The sequence below is a fragment of the Crocodylus porosus genome, unplaced genomic scaffold (assembly GCF_001723895.1).
Source record: "Crocodylus porosus isolate Cpor-Errol unplaced genomic scaffold, CroPor_comp1, whole genome shotgun sequence".
Classification (NCBI taxonomy): Eukaryota; Metazoa; Chordata; order Crocodylia; family Crocodylidae; genus Crocodylus; species Crocodylus porosus.
This window is the reverse complement of record NW_017728950.1, coordinates 72,702,776-72,727,640: the sequence shown is the minus strand read 5'-3', so window position 1 is coordinate 72,727,640 and position 24,865 is coordinate 72,702,776. Positions and strand designations below refer to the sequence as shown.

The 24,865-nt window shown below is 42.6% G+C and overlaps 1 protein-coding gene across 5 annotated transcripts in view; it reads left to right on the top strand.

Annotated features, from left to right (window-relative positions):
* AGTPBP1 (ATP/GTP binding protein 1) overlaps positions 1-24,865 on the top strand; it is a 122,477-nt gene that overhangs the window by 89,245 nt on the left and 8,367 nt on the right. For 4 of the 5 annotated variants that reach the window (XM_019554759.1, XM_019554760.1, XM_019554761.1 and 1 more), the window contains exon 26: positions 5,002-5,162. In XM_019554759.1, coding sequence (XP_019410304.1) covers positions 5,002-5,162 — 161 coding nt within the window. Of the gene's footprint in view, positions 1-5,001; positions 5,163-12,881; positions 13,044-24,865 lie in introns of all 5 variants that reach the window. The other variant, XM_019554762.1, reaches the window with a different exon arrangement.

Below are 24,865 nucleotides of genomic sequence, written 5' to 3'. Positions count from 1 at the left end.
TCTTCACTGGATTACTTGTTCGCTGTACTCATTTTTCTCTATTTATTTCTCCCCAGACGTTAATTTTAAAAAGGTCTTATTGTAATATTGTGAAGAGTAAATATGAATTTGTGCCTGTGATTAAGAAATGTTCATGTAGGTTATTCCAGGAGGCATTCATCGAATGCCTTCCTGGCTTGTTTCGGTGAGTTTATTCTCCTTTATTAAAATGTTTTTAAAAGCCTATTTATATAAAAAGATCCAGAAGCTATAAATTAAAAGGAAGGGGGTAAAAACACCTACTTTTTGCTATCTCACTCGTGTTCTGTACTCTATGTCTGCAGCTATCTTTTACAAGTAAGCTATTTTTGATAAGGAGTTTATTACTGTGCACTGCACTAAGTATATAGTCACTGCTGACTAATTAAATAATCATAATAAACTGTTTCATGGGGTCAGTAATTTTTAAAGTACCTTTCCTGCTCTAGAAAAAATACTGTTAAAAGCAGTTGTGAATGCCTGCATTCGGATGTTCTCTCATACATTTTACTGTTTGTTAAATTTACTTCTAATACTCTTCTCAGTGTGTATGTGACAAAAAAACAAACATCTTTGTTTCATTACCTAAATTCTTTCTATAGCAAGAACCTATGTCACCTTGGTTAACTTGGGAGAAAATAGCAAATAATCTTTGTTTGTCTATTCTAGTGGAGAAATACATAAGCATATTCTTTGACAGAATTAACAAATGTATTTTCTAATGTACAGTAGGAGGGAGAGATGTTATATTGATTTTCATTCTTGGAAAGCAGTAATTTTGGTTTTTAAATCAATTGGTACAAATTAGTCAGTTTGATAAATTTAGAAAATGAGTGCTCACTTTTTTCATTCTGACAGTTTCCTGAAGAAAATTTTAATATAAAAACATTAGTGTAAAATCAGTACTTCTGAAGAAATGATTTAAACTTAAAATCATTTCCATTAATGAATTGCAGAAGGCTGCTAAATACAAACCTATGAATCTATCTTGTTTTAAATATAACAGCTATCCCATTAGTATTTATGGGAATTAAGTATATAAGCCACCATCTTGAACACCTTAGATGCATCATTAATGACCTCAAACCCCTCCTGGAAAAGGACATATGTCTCAGGGTAGCCGTGAAGGACATCTGTCTCAGGGTAGCCTGTCCTGGCTTACAGGAAACCCCCCAACCTCAAATGGCATCTCTCAAACACCAGACAATTTAAACTCCTGTTCTCACCAAGGCACCAGGCCTTGAAATGGACCTAGATACTTGCTGTGTCTCAACCTAAGTACAAACCACATCATCACTGGACCAAATAACATGCACTACAACATCCTAGGTTCATTCACCTGCAACTCTACCAATGTTATATATATGCCATCATCTGCTTATAGTGTCCCTCTGCTTTCTATGTTGGACAGATGGGGGTGATCCTTATATGAAAGAATGAATGAACACCAATCTGTCATCAGCTCCAGAAAGACACAAAGATGTGTAGGAGAAAACTCTAACCTCCTTAGACATTCAGGACCTCGCTAACATGAGGGTAGCTGTTTTTAGGCAGCAATATGAACAGGAACACAATATGAATGGGAAATTGCAGAACTGGATTGTATTAAGTATAGTTCAAATAGGGACTTAGGGATTCTTATCCCATTTGCTGGCTTCATTTTTGTGATCCCTTTGTTCTTATGGGTTCTTCCCTGTTTGGTTCTCCCAGCACTGCTCACCATCCCCATTCTCTCTTTTCCTTCTTACCTTTTGTATTACAGAATCATAGAAAATTAGGGTTAGAAAGGACCTCAGGAGGTCGTCTAGTCCAGCCCCGTGTCCAAAGCAGGACCACCCTAAACTATCTCATCCCACCCAAGGCTTTCTCTGCCCATGTCGTAAAAACTTCCAAGGATGGATATTCTGCAACCTCTCTGGGCAGCCAGTTCTAGTGCTTTATTACTGTTGTAGTAAGAGTATTTCTTCATATTTAACCTTAACTTCCTTTGCTGAAACTTGAGCGTCTTTGAAATTCTGTCATCTGCCAGTGCAGATGACAGTCTAGCTCTTGGGGGAAGGAAAGGGGGGCAAAATGGCATATCTAGTCAGTAGCTGGACTCCATTTCCCAGCAGCCCCTGCCCAAGTCACTGGCAACCTCCCTGGAAACCACAGGAGTGGTGGCATTGTGACAGCATGGGACCAGATTTTCCATGGAGATTGTCCCCAGCAGTGCTCGCAGAGCTTGCAGCTGGGTGGGGAGCTCCTGCAAGGCTGGGATTTTGCAGTGGTGACAGTGTGGTCCAGAGCTGGGGCAAACCAGCAATCCAGTGCCTCTACGCTGTTGCCCGAGGCACGTGGGCAGTGAATAGCACCCTCTTTCCCAACTCTGGACCATTCTGTCACCACTGCAAGATCCCAGTCCCGGAGCAGCTCCCTGCCCTGCCAGCTCTGCTGTGGCCGGTCTCCATGGAAACCCTGGCCTGCACTGTCACAGCGCCACTGCTTCTGGGCTCTCTGTGGAAACCAGCTGCAGCGATGCAGGCATAGGCGGCGGAAGGAGGGTGGACTAACGAGGCTTATTCCCCCCAAACGTGGGGTAGCAGTAGGGCTGCAAGGCAGCCTGGCCAAGGGCTTCTTTCTGGTGGCTGCAGCAGGGGCGGGGAGGGAGTGGGGCTTGGTCTAATGGAGGGGCAGGCGCTGCACAGCCAGCGGGGCATGGGACTGAGCTACAACTAGCTTGTCTGGGGGGCACAGCCCAGGAGGCATGGGGCAGGACAGGCTGCTGCTGCTGCGGGCTGGGGCCAGGGCTGTGGCAGCGGCACTAAGAGGAGGCTATGGTGGGGGCACGCAGCCACCCCAAAATTTTGCTGTAGCCGCTACAACCACCCAGCGCCACCACCACTGAGCCCAGCATAACCCAGCCCCTATCCCCCCCTGCTGGGAAGAGCCTGGTGCTGCCCCAGCCCCTGCCCACAGTGGCAGCCCACCCTGCCCCAAGTACATCTATGGGCAGACGCCCCCCATGCCTCCCGGGAGACATGCAGTGGTGGGAGCCTCCACTCCCTCCCTGCACCGCCCCAGGCAAGCTTCATTCTGTGGCCCGTCCAGACTTAGGGCAGGGTGGGTACAAGGGTCTCGGAGGGCTCCATTCTTTCAGGCCCGGCGGTGTAGCCGAGGATAGCCTCACTCCAGCCTCCGGGCCCCCCTGGCAGTGCGGGGCCGGGGCTCATGTGAGGAGGCAGCCAGAGCCAGTACAGGGCTGGACGGGGGGGGCGGATTTGTTGGTGCGAGGGGCGTTGAGCAACAACACCAGATGTGGGGAAAGGGGCAGCCGCATGGGCACAGTGGGCCCTGATCCCAATCCTGGCCCAGCTCTGCTCCCTCGTGGCCCCTGCCAGGTCCCACTTCTTTCCTCTCTCCCTCCCTCTGTCCCTTTCCCCGCAAACTTTCCCACATGGGGAGGCATGCACATGTGCTTAGCTCCCTTCCCCCCAGTTTTTTTTCCCTCCACCTATGGGTGCAGGTAGGGGCTGCTGGGAAATGGAATCCACCTCCTCTCCAAACTGGGCTGCTTGGTGCAGTAGTCCGGGAGCTGACCTTGCTTGTGAAGACTTTGAGTTAAAAAAGACATAGAGTACTTCAGCCTTTCCTTCATCATCTGTCACTAGGTTGCCTCCCCCATTCAGTAAGGGGCCCACACTTTCCATGATCTTCCTCTTGTTGCTGTATTGCTAGTAGAAACCCTTCTTATCACCCTTCATATCCCTTGCTAGCTGCAACTCCAGTTGCGCTTTGGCCTTCCTGATTTCATCCCTGCATGCCTGAACAGTGCTCTTGTGTGTGCTCCTTAGTCATTTGTCCAAGTTTCCATTTCTCGTAAGCAATTCAAGCACTTGTAAAGACTTCTTGTAAGCACTTATAAGCATTCAAATCACTCTTTATATTCTATACACTGCTCTGTGTACATCAAGATAAACATGGGTCGCCAATGTGGGGGCGCAGTCAGGAAGGCTAACCGCACCTTGTCATGCATCCACAGGTGCATCACAAGCAGGTCCAGGGAGGTGATCTTCCCCCTCTATGCGACATTGGTCAGGCCGCAGTTGGAGTACTGTGTCTGGTGCTAGGTGCCGCACTTCAGGAGGGATGTGGACAGCATCGAGAGGGTCCAGAGGGGAGCCACTCGCATGATCAGGGGGCAGCAGGGCAGGCCCTAGGAGAGGCCACGGGACCTGAACCTGTTCAGCCTCCACAAAAGAAGGCTGAGATGGGATCTGGTGGCCACCTATAAACTTGCCAAGCAGGACCAGCAGGCAATGGGAGAGTCCCTGTTCCCCCGAGCACTACCAGGGGTAACAAGGAACAACAGCCGTAAGTTGACTGAGAGTAGATTCAGGGTAGACATCAGGAAGCGCTCCTTCACTGTCAGGGTGGCTAGGAGCTGGAACCGACTTCCAGGGGAAGTGGTACTTGCCCCTACCCTGGGGGTCTTCTAAAGGGGGCTAGACAGCCACCTAGCTCAGGTCATTTGACCCCAGCATCCTTTCTTGCCCATGGCAGGGAGTCAGACTAGATGATCTGCTTAGGTCCCTTCCAACCCTACCAACTATGAAACATCCTTTCATAGCATCTGATAAAATGAGCTCCAGCTCATGGCAGCTTATGCTCTCTCTCTCCGTCTCTCTCTCTCTCTCTATTTTTTTTTCCCCCCCTAACTTTGTTAGTCAGTAAAGTGGAAATCTACCCTGCTTTCAAATTAAATATGTGCATAGAGAGCAGATTTTCTCTCTAAGATATGGAATATTTTCAAAATGTCTTCAGTCCATGACAGCCTTTTAGTTGTTCAAATCATGATTGCTAAGCATATATTTAAAACCTCCCTATTTCTTTGGAGCAAAATATTCTAACATGACAAATAATATAGAATGTGTTTTACAAAATAGTTTTATCAAGTGTGTGTATATGTGCACATGTATGTAAATATATATTTTATTTCATTAGGGTTTGCAGATAGGGACACGAGAACTGGAAGAAATGGGAGCCAAATTCTGCGTTGGCTTACTACGTTTAAAAAGATTGACATCTCCCCTGGAACACAATTTGCCATCTAGCCTCTTGGATATTGAAAATGAGTTGATTGAGTCAAGCTGTAAAGTAACCAGGTAACACAATAATTATAATTATATTTGTTTTCTTTCCAAAGAAGTAGATTATCCAGGCAGCCTCTAAAACATTAAAGGAAACATGCAAATCTGCACACACAAAGTAAGAGTTTTAAAATGTTTAGAATGTCATACTCCTATGTTTCATCTGAATTGTTAAATGTTGACAAGTGTTATGATTTCCACTGTAAAAATGGTATAATGGACTACATTTGAAATGCTTTGAAATACCAGAGAATAGATTTATTCTCACAGGAACTCAGAAACCAAAGCAAGAAATTCTGGGTCAGATTTGTTTCTGGTATAAACTGATACAGCTCCATTGCATTAATGCAGCTGTACCAGTTTATACTGATGAAAATTACGGCTATATAATTCTTATTCAGCATGGGCCCTGTTTTGCAACCACCCTTTTTACAGAATCCCTAACATTATCAGTTGGAGATGTGTGTGGAAGGGCCACTGAATAAGACCAAGGATGGTTATTTTTACCTTGGGTGGAATTTTACAGTTGAGTGGCATGAGGAGGTGGAATACAGGTAGCATTTATTAAATGCTAATCTGCCTGGTGTTTAGATACAAGTAATGCTGGCTCTTTAATCTAGTAAAATTCAGGTCACGAGTTCTCTTGAAGTTACTTGCATTGCTCACATGGATCTGAACTAACATTTGCATGGCAATTTTTATGCATTTTTAGAAAAAAATTTCAGAAGGCCTCCAATCTTTTTAACACTTTTATATTTACATACCCCCAAATATAGCCTGTATTTCAAGTTAGGCTGTTTCAGGGAGAGTCATGCATTGTAATCTAGCATAGGGATAGTTATTCAGCATTCCAATATATGAAAATTGATTGCAGAGGAGAGAAAAATTAGAGAAGTGACTCTGAAAATAAAATGTATGTAGTGGCATATACTTCTGCTATTAAGCCCTTTACTTTCAATTATCAAAGCTGCTTTGCAAACTTGAAGTCGCAGTGGATGGTATTACTGGCAATAGTAGCCAAATAAACTTTTATGATGTCTGCTGGCATAATTAGGGACAGAACAGTGTTTTTGTTGGAAAACAGGGAATCACCATAGCTAGATTTTTAGGTTCCATTTTTGTGATTGTCATTTAGGTGTTGAACCTAGCACCTGGTTCAAATGATGTATTTAATAAGGTCCTAGATGCGCATTTCTAGTTATCATGGACGTAGCTATAAGACTCAATTTGCATAGACATGATACAATCAAAATTAATTGCTTCCAGGGTTTGATGGCCCACACCCAAATTGTATTGCTTCATAGTTCTTGTCTCACAAATAACATTTTAAACTTAAATGTAAAAACACATTAAAATACAAAAAAGTAAGTTGTTTTAAGAAGATTCCTTTAGGTTAGTCATTTCAAGAAGCTAGTCTTTTGACTTTTTGCCTTTTTACTGTAGGTAAATAAAGGCGGAGATGCAGACAAAAGCGAAATGCTAAGGATAGAGATTTTTCTGCATCTATTATGAAATTGGTTTTAAGCAAATATTCAGGAAAGAAAATGTGTTGCCTGCTAGGTGTATGTTTCAATCATAGAAAATCACAGAATCATGGGGAAGTAGGGCTGGATTGGGTGTCCTTAGGTCATCTGGTCCAACCCCCTGCCTATGCAAACCATCCCATACAAAGTAAATGTGAAGCAACATTTATAGTCAGTATGGAGGGGTTAGGGGAAGGAGTCTCTTAAAACAGGAGATTGGCTAATAAAAATGGCTCCTTGCACAAGATTGTCTGTCATTGGTAGCTAAACCCTGGGACCACGTGTGCTCAAAGAATGACTATAGAGAGAATGTCAGAGGATCAAGTTAGTAGAGCTCAGTGGATATTTATGCATTGACTGCTTAGAATCTAACTTTGCCATGTATGTTGTACCTAGCATAAAGAAGCCTTGGTTTCACTTGGGCTGTCTGTAAATGCTACCAGAATAGGAAGAGTAACAGCAGCATCCAGAAAGTCCTCAGCTGAGAAGTTGAAGAGAAGAGTGAGGATCCAGCTGAGAAGTAGTGAACATGATAAGAAGAGGGCAGACTGAGGCAGGAACGAGTAAAATGCTTTTTCCATACCAGCAAGGTCTCTTGCAGCCTGAAGGGCTGAAGGAATTCAAACCTGAGGAGGAAGAGGGAATTATGATATTGGAGGGTAACAGGTTATTGCCTGCAAAATATGTTGTTTAACTTGTTAAAACATATTCCTTGTTTGTTTAAAAACTTACAGATAATATTTCTGTTATCAAGTTGTTTGGTTAATTGTGGCAGACAGGGTCATGTGTTTTGGTTGGTTATGTGAGGCAAAGAAGTATTTATGGCAAAATGAATTGACCTGAATAGTGTATACGGATATAAAACACATTAGACCAAGAGGTCACCAGGAAACTCATTTAATCCATTTTAAAGCCACAGAATGGCCAAAGACATTTACTGTCTGTCTCTAGTTATTGTACAGTTACGTCATAAAACTACTGTGGAGTGCAACTTGTTAGAAGCACAACAAGGGTTAGCTTCCTCTTAGTGCATTTAAATCAGGATGGAATTAAAGAAAGCTAAAGCTTTTCAATCAAATGAGACTTGCGGTAACATTTTCATGTTTGATGGACCTACAATTATTTTAATTAAAGAGCTTACAGTCTATGAACATCATCATTTCTATATAAAACATCTTGTAAGGTTTTCAGGAGTAGATGAGTATGTATGGTGGTGGATTGTAATTGCTTCCTTGATATTATACTGCTGGAATTCTTGAAGATTTCTAGGCTAGCAGTATATTCTCAAAGGAGATTGGAACCACACTTAATAGTTTTTAACTCTGTTTCCAGTGCTTTTGCTTATGTTAACTATTAATTCAAATTACACCAGAGGTTTTAATTGATTCTCAGTTAGCAGGATTTATATCTCGTTATGGTCAAGTATTAAAAGGGATGAATTGTCTTGATTGAATGACATTGCCAGACATTAATATGGTTTGATCCTTAAATGGTTTGAACAGCTAGAGGAAGGATTTGTACTTAAAATATTTTGAATTTTTCTTTTTGTAGATCTGTGAGATCAATAATTCCTGTGTGTGGAATGCTTCATTGCTCTCAGTGAAAATTAAATTTGCAGGGAAGCTAATACTGTGGTCCCAAATCTCTCATGCGAGCTTCTTAAGAAGGTCCAGTGATTTCAGTGGGAGTTCTGGAGGTGTATTTCCCCATATAGATTCTGTTTCAGGATTCTGGCAGTTTATGTATAACATGAAGGTAGCCTCTCTCATCAAGGACAGGACAAAATGGATGTACCTGAGTGCATAGGTACTCTGGCAGTTTCAGCACTGAGACAACTCCAGGTTCAACCCCAGCACCCACTCCTGAGCCCTTGGGCTGTGGTTAACCTGTGAAGAGATGCCAGGGATGACCCCTGGAGAACTTCCAGTTGTGGAGCACATCTGTAAACTTGGGCTGGGTGGGCACTCCTAGCCTCACCCACCCCAGGACAGGTCCTTTCAGCATTTTGGACAAGCCTTGAGCATCTTTCTTAGGGGAGCTAATTAAGAGGAAATTAAGTTATTTCAGATTAAGGCATATCATGTGTGTGGCAAAGCATAAATGTGCCTTCAGTCAAGGGCTTGGTCCTGTGAGGTTATAAAAGAAAGAAGGGACTGTTGCAAAGGCAGTTTTTTAAGGGATGGTTGTGTCCTGTCTCTGAACAGATACCTGATGCTGGAAACATCTCTGGTATCTATTGTACTGTGGTATGTTTTGTTTTGTTTATGAGTTTAGTTTAAAGCAAGCCCTAAAAAAAGCTGTATGAAAAGAACTGTAGTTGGGACTGTATTTTTCCTTCCTCAGCTAATGAATTTGCAGACCAGATAACAGGAAGCTAACACAAACTACTTTTAAAACCATAATTACAGCGCTTGATGAACAGACTTTGGTATTTTTGGTTTAGGGCAAAAGGCAAGGTAAATTTGCATTTTACCAACTAAATCATAGATGCGTAAGCTTTCACAAGCAGAGGGCTTTTACTTCATCAGATGCGATGAAGTTACTGTGTTTATAACTGGAATTTGTTTGACATCAAATCTGTGTGTACTAATATTAAAATTATTTTTTCCATGAACAATCACTTTTTTGCTTATTTGTGTTATGAAACTACTATTTTTATTTGTCTTTGCTACCCAAAAGATTTTATTCCTGTTGAGACAGTTAACATAGGATAGTTGTCATAAAATCCTAGTGAAGAAAAGCTCCCTGGATTTTTTACTGTAAGGTAACAATAATACAGTAATGCTGTATTCTGCTGCTGTGACTTACTTCACTGAAAAACTAGTGTGTCTTGTTATTTTTAGAATTTTATGATGGAGAAGCCATAGGCTTCAGTTTTACCACGGTCAAGTACACCTTTTACGTAATGAAGACAAAGCCAGTATTGTAACAGGTATTTCAAATGCTGTGCAAATAGCCGGTTTGGCTTCCCCATCAAAGGGGGCAACTCACAGCTGTACTGGGCCGAGAGAAAGAGACAAATGAAAACCAGCAACAGTGGGAAAGTGAAAATGTGGAAACATGATAGGAAGTGACAACTTGCACAAAGTGTCCCAATCATGCTATTGAAGTCAAAATAATAAATGACACTGCAAAATAATTTGTGTGTATTGAATAAGCATTTTGTTTTGAAACAAATGTGTTCCCAATATTAAACATGACCTATTAATTAACCTGCATGTATTGAAGGTATTTATGTGTTTGAGAAATTTATTTTTTTGACTTAGTGATGAAGGATTTCTCTGGCTTAAAAAATTGTGCACAGAAATTTCTGTTTTAACCAGATTTTCAGATATTCATAGTTTTGGCCTAAATTTGTGTACTTCGGATAGAAATTGGTTGATCTTGAGTTTTGGGCTTTTTGGATATGAAACCTATATGTTGCCCATAAGTTCTGTTCAGAAAACTTGAAGAATTAATAAATATTGGACAATGAAAGGGGCTCGTTTTTAGATTTGATTAAAAGATGAAAGGAAAGCCAAGTTTGAAGAAGAATGATTTAATAATCTAAAATTAATAACAGTTTTCTAATTGTATGCATCTGCAAAGGAACTTATTCAAAACTGTTTAAAAAAATTATAAAATACAGCTGGAACAAGTTATCTAGAGGTCAGGCGGTCATCTAGTCCTTCTAGCAACAGATCCTACAACTTCTCCAGATCGCCTGTTCCACTGTCTAACTACCTAATATTCAGAACATTTTTCCTAATATCTACCCAAAATGTCCCTTGTTGCATTTTAAGACCAATACAATTTGTCCTATCTTTTGTAGGCATAGAGGAAAAAGGAGTTACAGATAAACAAAAGTGAATAACGTGGATACATAGCTGGTTGGATCATTGTGCTCAACAAGAATGACTCAACATCTAGTTGGGAGGAGGATCGAGTGGGGTTCCCTGGGGGTCTGTCCTAGGTATAGTACTGTTCAACGTCTTCATTAATGATTTGGATGATGGGTTTGAGTGCATGCTTAGCAAATTTGTGGATGAGACCAAGTTGTGAAGAGTTGCAGACACCATGGAGGTCAGAGCTAGGATTCAGAATGACCTGGTTATACTGAAAAAATGATTTGCAGTCAGTCAGATGAGATTCAGCAAAGACAAGTGCAAAATGCTGCACTTGGAATGGAATAACTGTATGCACAAATATATATCAGGGAATAATTGGCTAGACTACAGGACTGCAGAGAAGAAACTTGGAGGTTACAGGAGTTCACAAGGACCTGGGAGGTTACAATGGACAGTAAGCTGGGTATGAGCCAACAGTGTGCATACTGTGCAGTATTAGTAGGAGCATTGCCAGCAGATCAAGGGACGTAATTATCTCCTTCTGTTCTGCACTGGTTAGGCCATTTCTGGAGTACTGTGTCCAGTTTTGGGGCCTCCACTATAGAAAGGATGTGGACAAGTTGGAGAGAGTCCAGTGGGAGGCAACGAAAATGGTTCAGGGGCTGGGTCACATGACTTGTGAGGAGAGACAGGCAACTGGGCTTATTTAGCCTGCAGAAGAGAAGACTGTGTGGGGGAGGGGATTTGATAGCAGCCTTTACCTACCTGAAGGGCGGTTCCAAAGAGGATGGAGCTAGGATCAGTGGTGACAGATGACAGATCAAGGAGCAGTGGTATCAAGTTGCAGCAAGGGAAGTTTCAGTTGGATATTAGGAAAAAGTTTCTCACTGGGAGGGTGGTGAAGCATTGGAACGGGTTACCTAGAGGGGTAGTAAAATGTCCATCCTTGGAAGTTTTTAGGGCTCGGCTCAACAAAGCCCTGGCTAGAATGATCTAGTTGGGGATGGTCCTGCTTTGAGCAGGGGGTTGGACTAATACTGGGTTGTATCAACAAGTGTCACTTTCAGATCAAAAGAAGTGATTCTTCTCTGTTTGATACTGATGAGGCCTCATTTGGAGTACTATATCCAATTTTGGACCCCACATTTCAAAAAGAACGCATTGTGAAGAGTTCAGCAGACAGCAACAAAAATGATTAGGGATCTGGGAGGCAAGACTTATAAGGAAACCGTGAAAGAGCTAGAGTTATTTGATCTGGAGAAGAGAACACTCAGAGGAGATTGGATAACAGTCTTCAAATACTTGAAGGGTGAGTATAGAGTAGATAAGAGGTGAACTTTTCTCTGTGGCCCTAGGGGGCAGAACTAGGAGCAATGGCTTCGAGCTGCGGCAGGGAAAAGTTATACTGGAGATTAGGAGAAACTTTCTGATTGAAGGTACTCAACCATTGGAACAGGCTATCTAGAGAAGTTGTGGAATCTCCATGCTTGGAAATTTTCAAGGGCAGGTTGGACAGACACTTGGCTGGGATGGTGTGGTTAGCAGTGATCCTACCTTGACCAGGAGACTTGACTAGATGACCTCATGTTCAAGCCATGCTTTCCCATGATTCTATGATCTTGGTCAGAGCCTTTTTTGTATTTGAAAACTGTTGTCTAATCTCTTCCTCTCCCCTCTCACACTTCTGTGCTCTAGACTTAATCATCCCAGTTCTTTCAGCTTTTATTCCAGTGTCATATATTTCTTTTTAGGACTCCTAATTTAAGGTTTTAAAGTTAATACAGATAGTTCTATGTAAAATGCCAGTTAGATACTGCTGTTAGAGCCACTGGCCTTTATAAATTTTGCTGTGGTGGTAAGCACTGAATGTATTAGAGAGAACTGTGACTACATTGGTCATGTTTAAATGAGTGGGAACAGAATCAGACCTCTTTTAAGCAACTGTATTGTAGGGGAAGCCATTTTGTGTCTCTTCACTGAATGCCAACATAAAAGCAAGGGATCACATTTTATGATAGTGGTTAATATGCCCTTACTCCTTGTAAGTAAGTAGTACAGTCCTTTCATTTTTTTACTATATTGTCAGAAGCCATTGATGATGTTTCAGAACAGAAATACCATGGTCAGATTGGATCAGTTGAGCATCTATCTCCTTTGAAGAATGTTTAAAGAAATAGCAGCAATTTTGACAAAATATAAAGCAAAGGACTCAGTCACAATATGCAATAAGATAATGTTTGACAACATGACCTAGATATCCTTATATTTAGGTGTACATTTCTTTACAAAAACAAATGTATAAGATGGCTCACTGAATCTCAACTATGGCACTACACTACATATACCCTGTGTCTAGACATTAATGGATTTTTTTTGTCTTATAGCTTTTCTCCTCATTCATCATTAATGGGTAAATGCCCTCCTACCTTTGGAATTTGTAGACAATCCAGTGCTGTTTCTGGAGGCTGCAAGAGTGATCCATGCCCGTCAACTCAGGCAGACAGATTATCTGTCTTCAACAAGTGTTGAAGCTGAAGTTTAGACTGGTTAGTTTCTCCTGACATTCAGTGTATAAATTTAATTCTTATCTCTGTCCAGTGGTGACTTCTTTCTTCTTCCACCCCTGGGATCAGGTACTAGGCAACATAGTGGTTTCAACTGGCTGAATTAGCCTCTGCAGTGCTTCACATATGGGACTCTGCTCCTCTCACTTGAGCATGGCAGAGCAGTTCTGCAAACACTGGGCTCTAACCCTAAGTGGAACTCACAATATTTGGCAGCATCTGAAGGCTCTGCCTGTCCACAGCTGGCTGTCCCTTGCATTATCAGGGTGGAAGGCTCAAAGCTAGACCAGTATATCCAGTTGTCTCCTCTATTCTGAAAAGCTCTGAGTCTTGATTTATTGAGATTTGCTATATTACCTATCTGCAGGTAATATAGATCACTTATAATGCTTTCTTGTGAGTGTTAGCTGGAGTGGGAGAGCATACAGGAACTGCTTCAGGCTCCTAAGCATGTCTCTAAGTTACTTCCACACAAGATATTTGTACCAAGTGCAATAGCACTCAATTGTATGGTCTCTAAATTGGGATGTATAGTACATCCCTGCTATAATAGCCAAAAAAATATTACAAGTGCATTGCTGCACAAAAGGCTGTTTAGTTTGCAAGGAACCAATTAATAACATATCTCTGTTTTCAGGCATTTTTAGATATACAGTTTGCCATAGATGTTTCCTCTGAGGATGTCATAAGATCCAAATGAGAATTTTTGGTTAAAACCAGATATTTAAATTTAATGTCAAATAAAAACAAAAAAAATTCATAAGTTTTGAGAACCTAAGGTTGTTGCAACAGTAGATGGAGGGACCACAGAAAGGCTATAGGGTGAGGATAGAAAACATAACAATGTCAAAAGCTCATTGTTGACCATCCAGACGTAAGATTTTCATGCGTTTCTCAAGGCTTGGTGGTAAGTAAAGTAGCTTGTTTGGGGGTAAAGATGATATCCATGAAAAGTGTCCAGATCTGTCCTGATCAAATCCTTAAAGTGATTTGTTGCAAAAACAATGTTTTCCTGCATGGTGGCCATCCAGAGAGTTGCACTACACCTATCAGTAGCAATCAGTCCCTCTAAACAGGCATCTTTTGCATCCAAACGTACAGGTGTGTAACTGTTTATGGACGTATTAGAGAAATTAGTAGCTGAGGTAAGAGAGGCCTCGATCCTTGCTATTCAGACTGATATAGCAAGCCATTGGTTGTTACCAATCAGGAGATATCCTATCAGAAGGGAAAGTCCAGAATTCTTTGGAAGTATCCGTTCCAGATACATTCCAGCAAAATCCTCAGCATGACCAAGGCACATTTTGCATATAAAAATAGCAATTTCTGTAGAAAACTGTCCTTCTCATTTGTTTTCCACATGGAGAGTCTTAATAAACAGCAGTTGATAATCAGGGAAAGTCTCAGGTTTGAAATAATACCTCTAGACAGTATGCCAGTCGGTGTCCTGTCTAAAGAAACAGATCTACTTGCAACTGGATAGTTTCTGAAAAAGATTTCTAGCTACCAGCTGTTCAGAACTGAGGAGCTTTGAATCCAGTAGAAACCAGCTCATCTCTAGATTGAGAAGCATGGTTTTGGTCATAATTTTGCCGTTCTGATAAAGCTTTGCAAAGGTCCAAAATGTTGTTGTATTAGTCATGTTTTAGCATTGCTTTTTTATAGCCATTTCTTTTCCATCCTTGGTGTCTTTGTCCTTGTATTGGTTCTACCCCTGAGTGATATTTCAGAATGTAATTTCTTCTGAAGACATGGAACCATGCCCATGCAAAGTGCAAAACTGGTGTCATTCTCAGTTTAGACCTGGTGTGGGTAGGTAAGCATAAATATGCTGAAAGCTAATCTGATTTTCATTCTAACACATGCAAGCATAAAGAAGGGAAGACTGGCCAGATGGGGAAATCTCCTAGTGTGTGCTAGTGTCCCTACCCTGATTGTATGCTATTAACCCCTTTCATTCCAGTTGTCCCGGGAGCGGAGAGGGAAGAAATAATGAGGGGTACTTACCGGCAACAGGAGACACAGCACAGCAGGGGCGGAAAGAAGAGCCCACGCAGCTCGTCAGCCACCTCTTTATTCAATTAGGGCCGGCCGGTGACATCAGTCCTGAGTGCTGACCAGCAAGGATAAAAATGGCGGCTGATGCCACGGAAGGGGGAGAGAGCAGGGAAGAAATGGGGCTGCAGCCACCTCCAGACGGGAGGAGGACCTCCCCTATGGGACCCGCAGAGCCAGACAAGCCGGGGACAAACCCAGACAGTGTGGGGAAGCACGGCCCGTTAGGGGCATTAATAGAAAGGCGGGGAAGCAGCGGGCTCTCCAGACTCGAAGACCGAGCCAGAGGAGCAGCTGATGCTCAGGAGGATCCCATGTGGGAGTGGCAGAATGACCAGGGTGAGGGGTGCAACACGCTGAAGGAGAGGACCCTGAGGGGGGTCATGACCGAGGTGGGCATCGCCGCCAGTCCTGGCTGGGTCGGCGAGGGAAGCTTGGAACCGACGGACAGTAAGAAGAATGCCCCTATCCAGAGCAGGGGGGTATAAGGGAAGACACATCAGGAGGTGGCCCATACTTTAGAGTTATGTTGATGATTTTCTGTCTGCTTGCCCTGGGCGAAGGGGAGGAGTAGAGTACATAGTGAGTATCCCGTGGAATGGGGCCAAGGGAGAGCCTTGGAGTTTTTCTTTGTGTTTCCCCGAAGGAAGGAGTGGAGTTGAGGAGACAGATAGGCAGACCCATATGGGTGAACCCAATCGCTGGTGGCCAGCATATAGACGTCACGCTTTGGGAAGCAATTCCACTGGAAGGGCCAAAGCCAGCGGCAGGGTAACGGACCCAAGGCGGTGTGAGGCCAGGGTGTAGGGGTGGCGGAGCCCTGTGAAGGACCATCGGGCAAACCACGGGCCACCGAGCAAACCTGACCACTGATCCCGTCCACTAAAGAACAACAAGTCATGGAAGGCAAGAATAGGGGAGGTAACTCGAGGAGGAGACGCCTGCTACGTCATCGACACGAGCCCGTAGGGTGCCCTATGCTTACCACCAGGGCGAAAGTCACACGTGAACAGATATTCGAAGGCCGGCGGCCACACCTGTATACAACTTTCATTATGGACTAGTAGAACATAATACATTGATTTCCATACATAGCCTGGGCTGCTGGCTGGAGGAATTGATTCAGGTTATTCACTTTACAGAAGGAACACTAGATAATAAAATGAAGCCCCAATAACTGGTGATTTAACTTTAAACCTCTGGCACCCAGGAGCTGGTGTCAAATAAATCTAGTGGAGACAGAGTGCCTTAGAAATGGAGCAGCAAGAGGGGGATGCATGGATTCCAGGGAGCATGCTGTCTACAGAGACCTGGTCATATAGGCCTGTCATTCTGACCACAGGAAAATCTAGGGTTTTTGAGAAGAAGGGTGCAGATGGTGAGGTCAGTTGTGACATATGAAAAACCATATTTTCTCCAGCTAAAAATAAACTAGGAATTTTAATAATATGCCAGGGGCCTGCGGGTATATTATTACATTTCATATTGAAGTAAAAACAAATATAACTTATTTGGAATGAATTAAAAACAGTCAATAAGGCTGTGAAATAGGAGCTTCATAACCAGGAACAGCTAACAGATAAAACCATTAAAAAGTCATTAACACCTGTAAAATAGAGCATTTAGATTATAATGAGCAATAACATTAATTGAAGCCCTCAGCACTACCTGACGAGAAATGCTGCTTGCCACTACCATGCAGTTGATTTTAAACTTTGGATGAAGTAGGGATTAGGGGAGTGCAAATACACCAGATCCACCCCGACTCTGACATAAGATCTCTTCTTAAGTTTGGCTTGGGCTGAGACAAGGGGTCTGCCTATGCTATTCCAGTTATTTGATAAATGCTGTCATGTTCTGAAAGGCTTTACTGGAGTACTGTGCTGATTTTCACTCCCTCTCTGTAAAGGGATCCGGTCCCCATGAGGGACTATGGCAGTTTGAGCTCCCTGGTGGTACCAAGGAGAAGACCAAAGTGCTACAACCTAATAGCCTGGTCCAGAATCCAGGGAGCTATGAAGTTGCCTCACTAAGAAGTGACACCAGCATGGACTTCCAGGGGTTTTTAGAGTGACTGTGACATGCCAGGGGTTTCTAAGCAGGAATCCCTGTAAAATTCGTGATACAGACTTCTGGAAGCAGGGGTTGTTTTTCCCAGATCAGGAATACCTATAGTTACAAGACTGGAGAGCAGAAAAGAATGAAACTCAGTATACATTAGAAACCATTTGTTATCCATACAGAATTCAGTGCAAAAACATCATGTTCCAGTCTGGTCAAGTTTACATTCCTGGTGCTTGGGGAGACTGAAGTTCTTTGGTGAAGACTGCTCTCACTGCTTGTAGAGTACCCAGAACACCACAACTCTGACATGTGGATGCTAATATAATACAGATATGACTATTGCTAAGTTCTGGTCATTTCAGCTGCATTAGTGTTTCTCCAGAATGGCTTGCTAGAGTTCTACAACCAAGCACCATAGAAATGTGGATACCAGGACTAGGGGCATACCAAAGAGAGATTACAGGAGGTTCTGAGTCTTATTAGATGCCAAGATTTGTCAGAATGAAAAGATAGACACCTTTGACTGACTTTTCTGGTCACCAGTAAATGTGAAAGGCAGGCTAATTAGTTTCTGTGCAAGGATCAACCCTCTGTAGTAATGGAAATGTTGTTTTTGCAGATCAGGGTTGCTCAACCTCCAGCCTACAGGCCAGAATCAGCCCATGGTGTCATGTCATCTAGCCCATGAGGCTTCCCATGGGTCCAGATATTTGGCACTGGGCAAGTAGTGCCACTACTCCCCTACTGTCAAATCTCTGGCCCCATGGGGAGCTCTGGGCACTGCATGCTGGATCTGGTGCCTGATGCTAGTGCTCTGAGCCATGTGTGGGTGGTTCCAGGCAGGCAGGGCCCAATCCTGGTACATGGGGGGCTGGAAGGGAGCAGTGCTAGGCTCCAGGGCCCAATCCCAGTGTGCAGAGAGAAGGAGGGAGATGGTGCCAGTCCCTGGGACCCAGTCTTGGAGGAATAGGGCAGTTGCGGACCCTAGGGCCCAATCCCAGCATGTGTGGGGCAGGGATGGGACAGTGCTGGGTACCAAGGCCAGATCCAGCTTGCAGACGGTCCCTGTGCCACTCATCTGCCTCACAGGACCAAAAGATTGAGCACCTCTGTTAAAGATCGAAAAGTTTTTCTGTCCAGGTAAGTTCCTTTTGCCACAGTTCAAGGGAAATAGTAGGGGTGTGTGAAGCTTTGGTCACCGATTTAATTCAGAGAAGATTCAGCCCAATTTGGAGGCTGAATCACTGAATCCAAATTGAATTGGGAGACCAGAAAAAAACCTCTGAATTGATTTGGAGCCTCCAAATCGATTCGGAAAAGATTCAGAAAAAAATTCAGAGATTCGGAAGGCAGTCTTTCAGGGGAACAGAAACTGAGAAGAGGGAGGGAGAGTGGTGGTGGGGGGAGACTGACATCTGTAGCTGGCCAGTGACTGTGATCTTTCCCTGAGTCCCCTTCCAATCACAGTGCTCTGGGGGAGGGACATAGGAACAGCATGTAGAAATAAGCCTCTGTCTTCAGCTTTTCTGTCCCTTTTGTGAGTTGTTTCTGCCTGAGCACCGGGAAGGCCGCTCCTTACAGGCTACCTACCATCTGTGCTGGTTTCATCCCTCTGTGCCTTAACACACACACACAAAGTACACACAAAGTCATGTCACAAGTTTTTGCTTTCAGAAGCTTGAGGTGCAGTTTCCCAGAAACCCCTGCACCTATCTCCTTGAAACTTGGCAGGCTTCATGCCCTCAGAAGGGGCTACCATCCCTGCTGTTTTCATCCAAATTTGCCAAAAAATGACAAAGTTATAGGTATTTCAGTGATTCCCCATTATAGTCTGTGGCCAAATCTCTGAATCTCTCTGAATCAGCTCCGAATCTTCCAAAGCCAATTTGGCTGAATCGATTTGGGGCAGTGATCCCAATTGAATCACTGTCCTCTGAATTGGCCGAATCCAAATTAAATACTCCCGTATTCTCACAAGCCTAGGAAATAGTTGTCCTATCATTTTAGTCTAATTTTTATGACACCTGTGTAGAATTGTGGCATCACTGGGAATCCATGTCTGAAGCATATGGCACACACATTCCAGTTGTGTTTTATAATCTCCTTGTACCCAAATACCAAGGCCATGGCGCAAGATGTTAAAATCCTGCATCAGCTGGCATGCCATACTTCTGGCAGTGTGTTCGCAGTAGTTTGTAAGGCCATCATGGAACCAATGTGATAGAAGGGGGATAGAGAAAAATAAGTAAGAAATTTCATGTTGGTCTGGAACCAACTTCCAAGAGAAGTGGTGCTGGCTCCTACCCTGGGGGTCTTTAAGAGGAGAGTAGATGCACACCTTGCTGGGGTCGTTTGACCCCAGTACTCTTTCCTGCCATGGCAGGGGGTCAGACTCGATATCTGCTCAGGTCCCTTCTGATCCTAGAAACTATGAAACTATCATATTTTTTTTTAAGCTATGAAAGGTATGAGTCTCATATGGGCAAGACTTAAAAAGTAGGCTTTTGTTCCTCTGCAAAGGACTTGTTAAGTTAGAAGGTGCCTACTGGAACAATTTTCACTTAAATTCCTTGATTTATATGAGAGAGGGCTTTCCATTTCTGCCTAGTGTTTTAATATAACAGAAACTGCTTATCCTTATGCACTCCCATATTTCTCTGATTTCATTATTTGATATTTCCCATTCATGAGGAACAAGGAAAAAATTTGGGTAACAGAGTAAGTGTTGTTGGCAGCTTTTTTGTGCATGCAGTTTACGTTGGTAGCCTCATAAATCACCAGACTAACTGCATATGTTTTTTTCTCTAATAGAAGACATAAGCATATCATTATCTTAGAGTAAAATAAAACACTATGTCAAATTGTTGTCTAAATTGGTTGTTGGAGGCTTCCTATAACTTTGAAAGAACTCTACTGGTGGTGTGAGCTTGAAGGGTAAGGTTTTGTTTTGGAGTCCCAAGGACCATTGCTAAACTGCTTTGGTTGGGGACAGTCACCCAATAGTGATAAAAGGAGGATAGAGAAAAATGAGTAAGAAATTTCATGTTTGTCGAATGAGACAAAAAGAAATTAATTTTTAAAAGTCCATAGATTCCCAACTGGAATATTGTAGTGAATAAGGTCATAGTTACTGATAAGTACTGTGTCTAATATCAGAGATAAGTATGAGGATATGCATTCAGAAGCACTTTAATGAAACAAGTAGTATTGAAAATTTCATAAACTCCGTTTATCTGATGCACTTAAAGTGACCAAAGAAATACAGTGTTAGAGTGATGTAGCTGTGATGATCCAGGAACTAGGTAAGAGGCGAGGCTTTTTGGGGGGCGATATCTCTCATTGGACCAACTGCATAGTTGGGTTTCAAAAGCAAAGAAGAAGAATGCTTTGCATTTAAAAGCTTGTCCAACTTCATCCCAAACCTACAGTTGGTCCAATAAAAGATATCATCCAAAAAAATCCTTGCCTGTCAAAGAAGTATTAACATTTTAAAGTCTTTTTTATAGTATTTCATTACTTCTAAGCATATTTACCTTGAGTTAACCAGATAATTGTCAACTAAACCTATAGCACGCTTGACTTGCAAAAAAAATTAAAGCTATAATTCAATTTATTTCCCTCTGGTAATGCACTTTAACATTTTACGTGATGAATTAAACACTTTATTTTCCTTTAATTATTTTTAACCCCTTTGCCAATATTTCCCACTCAGTTTCCCCAAGTGGAAAAGGCTAGACAAAATGTAATATTGATCCTGTAGTAAGAGTTATGGTTGTGATGCTGACAGGTTTGATAGGGTCTGTGTGTGATAAAATAAAAACACCTGACTAGTCATAACTAGTAAGATATATTAACCTTATCTTTTGCCTCATAGCATGACCTTTCAGAAATGTGGTGCCTTTTTTAATTCTGTAAGGTTCATTCAGTATGTTCTAGTTTCATAAATATGGTTTAATTGTAGCAGAAGAATAGCCTGAGGTTGGAACCTTCCCATGCAGCTCTCAGTACACTTTATGACAAGGAAGATGTGGAAAGTGGCAAGACAGGCATGTGTTCTAGTGGGGAACTTGGTCCAGAGAAGAGCAAGGATGAACGTGTTGGAATACAGGCTATTTCCATGCTCCTCCAGTAGCTTCCCACCCCCTGCTTGCCTGCTGAGAGGGAGATGAAACTGATTGGCCTTTCACTCCCCTCTCATTAATTTTGACAGTTCCCTTTATCTGGGAAGGGTTTTGGAAGCAAGTTTTTGCTTTGAGATAAATTGGCACAAGTCTGGTAGACCTTTTTATGCTTTCCTTACAGTATCATAAATCGCGAGTTTGGTTAGAAAGGAATGGAACTTAGAAATGAGTATTAGAAATTTGTAGGAATCTTAAATTCATTGCAGCTTGAAGCTTGTTTCTAGATAAGCCAAAGGGCCAGCATCGAGAGGGATAAGATGTGAGATTTCAGTGGTGAACCTTGTAGGCATAAAAGAAGGGGAGACCAAAAGAGTGCATAGATTCCTCTGACACCCTTTTATCTACCTTGTGGTGGGGAAGTTGAGAACATTTGGAAGGGAGAAGTTGTATGGGAAGGCAGAGGAGGTTTTATTTAGAGTTAAATGGCAGAGCACTGGATCCATTTTCTTGTGTGAATGTACATACGAGATGAGTATGGTGTGCTCTTTACTCCTCCTCTCAAGTTTTAAGTTGTATCCTGCTACTTAAATCAATTTATTTATCTAGTTATCTTTCAACCATGTATCTGGATCAAACTTTAGACCAGTTTCTGCCTCCAGTTAAACTTGTGCACTACATTAGCATCAGTCCTGTTGCTCAAATGAACCTGTACGCTATATAAATTTGATCTCTTGAACTAACACTAATACTTAGCTTTATTTTCTATTAAACTTTCTAAAGTCTGATAGAATTCACATTGTTAAAATCTCTTTTTAAATAGTGTCTGGCTAATGTAATATAGATAAATAAGGGGGAAAGTTTTTAAGATTTTGAATGTATACTTTTTATTTGCAAGACACAGTGACAGCAACTGCATTTTAATATTTCTCTAATGCAGAAGCTACAGGAAGGAGACTGTAGCTGGAGAAATCTTGCAAATCTTTTGATCCAAGTTTATAACAAACATTAAGCACAGTGAGTTAAATTGGTTTGAAGTCCTTGACTTAGTTTCTAGAAGGTAGGTTAGATTACAAAATCATTACCTGTTTCCTATAAGTTGTGATATTTTGATCTGAAAAAATCCTGTGGACAATAGAGATTGCAGAGTACATTTTAACCTTACAGAAGTCTTTTCCTTCTTTTACACATTTAACAATGGCATGTGTATCTCTGCTCTGGTTCTGAAAAGCTTTGCAGTTGAAAAATATTAAATTGATTGATTTTTGTAGGAAAATAGGAACTTTCCTCCAATCATAGAACAAAATATGAATAATAAAGAGCTACCAATTAACATAAATTTATTTGTTTCTATCTGACCTTTTTTTTCCCCTACCAATTCAGCTCTTCCTTCTTACTTTGCTTATTATCCACTTTGGTGTTCTGATGATGTTAGAAAAGCTTTGACAAATGTCTTCCTGTCGGGTATCACCGTCCCCTGTGGACCTAACAGATGCCGCCTGCCAGTTGCCTAGGGTGTCATCACCTATAATTGGGGTCTCACACGTGTACGTTTTGCTTGCCACGACTTGATATTAATGGAGTTGGTTCAGATGTCTTCAGCGTGTAGTCCAATTATGAGTCCCCGGCGTCTCACGAGGTCCTGAGTTTCTGAGGGCTCTGCCACCCCTACACCCTCACCCGGTCCACCAGGTGGTGGCCATCCGGTTGGTCCGGCCACGTAGCCACAGTTCCTCCCAGATAATCCACAAAAGAAAGGTCAATCAAAACAAACACGACAACCATGAAGGTTCCCTTGATCTGTGTAGCTGCTCCGTCTGTCTGCAGCCGCCTTCCAACTCAAGCTTGACCTTCGAGGGGTCAAGCACCCCTTTGTTGGCTCTCGGAGGGCCGCTTGTAGGGCTTAACAAGATTCCTTTTTAACAACTTGAGTTCCCTATTGAGCTGTGCCCCTATTACAGGGACTGTGGTACCCAAAGTCAATAGTGCCCCTCTATTAGGGTTATTACGATACCCTTCTCCCACCGGCTGGTAAACAAACAGTTCTACCCCCGCAGGGGCCAGTAAACTGGGTTCAAAACCCCGCTGGGGTTTTGCTCTTGGCCAGAGGCTCCTACCAGCACTCAGCGTCGCTTTCAGCGTTCCCTGCAGCATGCACCCGCATGCTACACCTCCTCCTCCTCCTCTTTCCGGTTCTGCGTTGCTGCCGCTTTCCGGTCCGGGCCTCTCCTTTATACCGGCGGGGGAAAGATCGCCCCCTCCCTTCCCAACACACCTGGGTAAGGGAAATTTCTGCTGGGCTCCTTGGGGCTGTGGACCTGGGGCCACTGGCCCTCCGCTTAGCCCAGGAGCCTTGGAGCCTGCTGGCTCCTCTCTCACATTTCCATATAAACTAAGGATACAGTACTGCATTAAGAATGGTTAGCAAAGAGCTACTCAGCATTTGCAGGTGTTGTTAAATCATCCTAGTTGGAAGCTACTCTTTAGTTCTGAGTTGCTTCAGCAACCAAAAAGTAAGTGACCACAAAGAAATAGAGACAAGATTATAATTATGTTCCTCAGCTTTAGACATGGATACTGCCAAATATTTTGATGCTTATGATAAGAGTTTTTTTCCCCTGACTTTTTAAAATGTTTCAAGCCTCTGTTGTTCCTACCATGAAAAAGCATGGGAGGGAAGGAGGGTCTCTCTGATGACCCCTTGAGTACTTGTGACTTAAGTTCCATAAATGACATTGTCTGTGAGGAAGGGTTTACTAACCCCTAGAGAGGACATGGCCCAACAAGAGCTTGGACATCCAGAGATCTCCTGCAAAATGCCAAGGAATGGAGGACAAACTTACTGAGAGTTGTTTTTTTTATTAATAGCTTAAGAATGGGGAGGGTGAGCAGGCCATGAGTACCAGGTACTGCCTAAGAGGGTAGGGGGTGCCTCCCACTTGTGTCCTCTGCTCTAGCAGCAAGAAAGGTGCAAAGTGAGGGATGACGGGGGACTGCCCAGGATATTGTCATGGCCAGTTACACTGCTGTCTTTTACATGGCTCTTCTCCCTCCATTTCCACTCCCTTGGCAACACTGCTTTCACAGATGCCGTTGATTCTAAAGATATTATTTCTCTCCTTCCCTAATTCCCTGTCCAGCTGTAACTTTTCCAGTCTGTTGGCAGAGAGTCTGTCTCAATTTCTTCTTGTGAAGCGGTGAATGAATATGCCTATATAAAAATGTTTTACTAGTCATTATAGAAAATTGTTCCTTCCTGTGAAACTAACGTCAATAGGATTGGTTGCTGCTTGCTTTAAAGATGGACTGTCCTTGTAACTAAAGCATGTGTATAGTGAAAAAGCTGATATTTTGCCAAGGCATTAAAGGTGGCTTTGTTGTAGCAAACACAGCGATTTTTGCTGGAAACATTAAACGGTAATTTTTGTTGCAAAGATTAATTTTTAAATGTACTAAAACATTCATAGTTTCATAGTTGGTAGGGTTGGAAGGGACCTGAGCAGATCATCAAGTCCAACCCCCCACCATGGCAGGAAAGAGTACTGGGGTCAAACAACCCCAGCAAGG